Raw genomic sequence first — 2,685 nt, forward strand, 5'->3', positions numbered from 1 at the left:
ACTACATCCCTTGTCATAACTCGACTTCAAATCTCTTAGTGTAATTTGGTTTCACACCCGTTATCTTATCATGATGTCATATCCTTTATTTTACCATGTTACTACATCCCTTGTCATAACTCGACTTCAAATCTCTTAGTGTAATTTGGTTTCACACCCGTTATCTTATCATGATGTCATATCCTTTATTTTACCATGTTACTACATCCCTTGTCATAACTCGACTTCAAATCTCTTAGTGTAATTTGGTTTCACACCCGTTATATCCTCTGTTTTTACACAATTTACCTTTTTAGTGACCCCGAACTTTTGAATGTAAAAAGTGTTCTTTTTTTTTAAATAATTCGAAGGAAAACTTGCTAACTTTTAGAATACTGGTGGTATGATAAGTATTTGAAACTTGCAGCAGAAAAAACGAAGCACTTTTTATCTATGAAGTTTTTCTCTTTGACATCTTATAAATAATAACCAACAACTTAGGTTGATTTGTTCTTCTTGTACTTTGCAGGAACTTCTGCAAGCTCGAAGTCTGTCAGGCAAGGGCAGCTGAAGAAACAGGCTGTGCCGAACCCGCCCAATACATCATTGAGAACAGTCTGGGAGTAGCTCGTGTTTTGTTACAAAAGAAACATAAGGTAAACTGTGAGAATTACGATACCACTAAGTGCGGCCGATCATCAGTTTCACAGGCCACCGGCTTTACAATCGTGTTACTTCTTCTGCTCACTAGGTGGTGCCTACAGTAGCCTATCTAGGCAAGTGATCTGTCTGGAAAAAACTGACTGAAAAGCTCTGACACTCAATCAGATGTGATTTTACACGTAATGAAATGGTGGTTATTAATTAATTAGTCTGTTACAGGTTTAAAGACGCGTAAGTTCAAAAAGAGCCACGTTTGTCGTATGGATACAGTACAGTTAGATGGGACAAGTAGCTAGTGACACCTATCAGAAAGAATAACACAACGTGAAGTGACGAGAATTTTATAAATGAAGTTCATTTTATTTTTATCTGACTTATACTATTTAGATTATCCACTTTTCTGCTTATAACATTCTAAATTATTCTATTGATATTGCCGTCTGAAGGATATGAATTTAGTAGTGGGCTTAGTTCTCTTTTAACATTTTTTTTCCTTTTATTATTTCGATGTCATTGTTACAGCAACGCCACCGTACTTTGTATGAATACGTCAGAACAGTGTATACTGCATGTGAAAATGTGGGATTTTACTGCTTAACCTTTATGTGTTGTGATATACACGTTTATCATATACAGTGATCTTCAACCAATCTTATAATATTATTACTGTTAAGATGATTATTACCGAAATTAACACGTGACTGGTAGTTCTCTTTCATTATTGTTTCGTATTTAGTTACTATTATCTGTTAACATTAGGTACGCTACATAAATTGGAAAATTGTTTTGTCACTTCTGTTTCTGACTTTATCGAGGTATAACCATGCATGTATTTAAGCCAAAGGTCTGAGCTGTAGCTAAAAGATTAGCTTAAGCCTATCAGTGTGTTATATAGAGAACATTTATGTATAGTTTATCACAAGAAACAATAAAGATCGTGTTGTCATTTTATAAAAGAAACAACTTATGTTATTTTTTCTGACTCGTCATTTTGTTTATTTTGTTAATGAACGTTTAACAGAACCTGGCAGTTAGCCAGATTTTTAACATAACGTACTAATATCCTAAATTAAATCAAGTTATGTGTTTGTCAATTTGTTTGTTTGTCTGCCACATGTCTGAAATTAACAGGACCAAACTTGGCAGGTTATCTCCCCCTACCAGGAGGGAGCTAAGAAGCCCCTCGTAGGTCACCTAGGCATGATGAATATGGAATCATGGTGTTCATGGCCCTCCTCAAGATTACTGGGGCGCCATGTTTGAAACTGTGTTCATGCCCCCTCGTACAACCTAGAGAGACTGAACGTGGCACAAGTGTTCAGATATCACAGGCGGATGTCTTAACGGGGTTTGTTTTTGGGTATGAAAACCCCCACCCCTTTTGAGTGGTACATCGGGGCCTCTGTGAATCATGAAGGGAGTCCGTTGTGGCTGGGGGTCTTGTGTGGTTTCCGTTTTCTATGGGTATAACTGGAGGGCTTGTATTGTTTCCGTTGTCAGAGGGTATGGCTGAGGTCTTGTGTGGTTTCCGTTTTCTATGGGAATAACTGGAGGGCTTGTGTTGTTTCCGTTGTCAGAGGGTATAACTGGAGGGTCTTGTATTGTTTCCGTTGTCTAGTGGGTATTGGCTGGGGTCTTGTGAGATTTCCGTTTTCTATGGGAATAACTGGAGGGCTTGTATTGTTATCATTGTCGATGGGTATGGCTGGGGTCTTGTGTGGTTTCCGTTTTCTAGGGGAATAACTGGCGGGTTTGTGCTTGTATTGTTTCCGTTGTCAGTGGGTATGGCTGGGGTATTGTGTGGTTTCCGTTTTCTATGGGAATAACTGGAGGGCTTGTATTGTTTCCGTTGTCAGTGAGTATGACTGGGGTCTTGTGTGGTTTCCGTTTTATATGGGAATAACTGGATGGCTTGTATTGTTTCCGTTGTCAGTGAGTATGACTGGGGGCTTGTGTGGTTTCCGTTTTCTATGGGAATAACTGGAGGGCTTGTATTGTTTCCGTTGTCAGTGAGTATGACTGGGGGCTTGTGTGGTTTCCGTT

At 38.8% G+C, this 2,685-nt stretch overlaps 1 protein-coding gene across 1 annotated transcript in view; it reads left to right on the forward strand.

The window, feature by feature from the left end:
- Window positions 1–1,188, forward strand: part of LOC106467940 — a 47,261-nt gene extending 46,073 nt beyond the window's left edge. Inside the window, exon 3 of the mRNA XM_013928326.2 lies at window positions 509–1,188. Coding sequence (XP_013783780.1) covers window positions 509–746 — 238 coding nt within the window. The 3' untranslated portion in view covers window positions 747–1,188. The remainder of the gene's footprint in view (window positions 1–508) is intronic.
- The last annotated feature ends 1,497 nt before the right edge of the window (window positions 1,189–2,685 follow it).

Source organism: Limulus polyphemus, unplaced genomic scaffold, assembly GCF_000517525.1.
Source record: "Limulus polyphemus unplaced genomic scaffold, Limulus_polyphemus-2.1.2 Scaffold2804, whole genome shotgun sequence".
Taxonomy (NCBI): domain Eukaryota; kingdom Metazoa; phylum Arthropoda; class Merostomata; order Xiphosura; family Limulidae; genus Limulus; species Limulus polyphemus.